Here is a 1,056-nt window from a genome sequence, read left to right as displayed (position 1 = left end):
CCCCTCTCTTCTCCCGTCGCCCTTCTCGCTTCTCCTCCCTCTCCTCTCTTCCCGCTCCCCTCCACTGCCGGCGCTGCTCACCGCTGCCTCTGAGGGAGTGACTAGGCGGAGCTGTACCGTGTCAAAGTCGGCCCCGGCCGCGGCCGCCTCGCCGCCGGCGTGCCGGACATCCGCTCCCACCCTCCCGAGGTTTCGTCAAAGTCGAGGCGCGGCCGCCGCACGCGCCGCCCACGCGCCGCCTCCGCCGCCCTCGCCGCCGCCGCCGCGCTCGCGATCGCGCTCCTCGCGCCGCCGCCGCAGCAGCCGCCGCCGCAGCCGCTGCTGGTTGGCGACGCGGCGAGCGGCCGAGTCGGCCTCGACGCCTCCGCGCTGGCGGCGCTCCGCTCGTCGCCCGGTGCCGCGGCGGGGCCGGTCGGTCGGTCGGTCGGCGGGAGGGCGTCGGGCCGACGCTTTTCTTTTTGTTGCGTCGAGTGTAGGCCCGATCTGCTCGGTCGGGATTGCGGGGCCGTCGGGCGAAGGCAAGTCCGCTCTCGCAAACGCGCTGCTCCACTCCCTCTCGCCGCCCGCGCCTCCCGACTCGACCGCCGGCAGAGGCGTCGGACCCGAGATTGCCCGAGATTGCCCGAGATTGCCCGAGATTACGCGGCGGAGGCGTTGGACCCGACGCGCGCCCCTTCGGACCCGATCTCCGCCCCCGAGGTCACCCGAGGTGGCCGGAGGCTAGGCTTTGGTCTCGCGCACCTCCCTTCGGACCCGTACGCGCCTCCGTCCGTGGCGATGTGGCTGAGACGCGGCGGCGGCGGCGGCGGCGGCGGCGGCGTGGCGCCGTCTCTGCTCTCTTCCCCGCTCGCGGCTGTTGCGAGGGGCGTGTCGCTCGCGCTGCCGGCGCCGCTGCTGCCGTCGTGGCTCGTCGACCTCTCTGCGCGCGCGGTGCTGCGGGCGGCGTCCGCAGGCGAGGAGGGTGGCGAGGGGGTTTGCGGGTCGACGCTCGTGCTTGACGCGTCGGGACTCGGCGTCGCGCCGCCCGCTGCCAGCGGTGCGACTCTGCCGACCCCC

At 75.4% G+C, this 1,056-nt stretch overlaps 1 protein-coding gene across 1 annotated transcript in view; it reads left to right on the top strand.

Annotated features, from left to right (window-relative positions):
* Positions 1-1,043, top strand: part of EMIHUDRAFT_458005 (hypothetical protein) — a 3,180-nt gene extending 2,137 nt beyond the window's left edge. The window contains exons 6-8 of the mRNA XM_005775873.1: positions 105-394; positions 477-593; positions 725-1,043. Coding sequence (XP_005775930.1) covers positions 105-394; positions 477-593; positions 725-787 — 470 coding nt within the window. The 3' untranslated portion in view covers positions 788-1,043. The remainder of the gene's footprint in view (positions 1-104; positions 395-476; positions 594-724) is intronic.
* The last annotated feature ends 13 nt before the right edge of the window (positions 1,044-1,056 follow it).

This window comes from Emiliania huxleyi, assembly GCF_000372725.1.
Source record: "Emiliania huxleyi CCMP1516 unplaced genomic scaffold EMIHUscaffold_291, whole genome shotgun sequence".
Classification (NCBI taxonomy): domain Eukaryota; phylum Haptophyta; order Isochrysidales; family Noelaerhabdaceae; genus Emiliania; species Emiliania huxleyi.
Note: the sequence above shows the minus strand (reverse complement) of the source record. Positions and strands in the feature narration are given on the sequence as shown.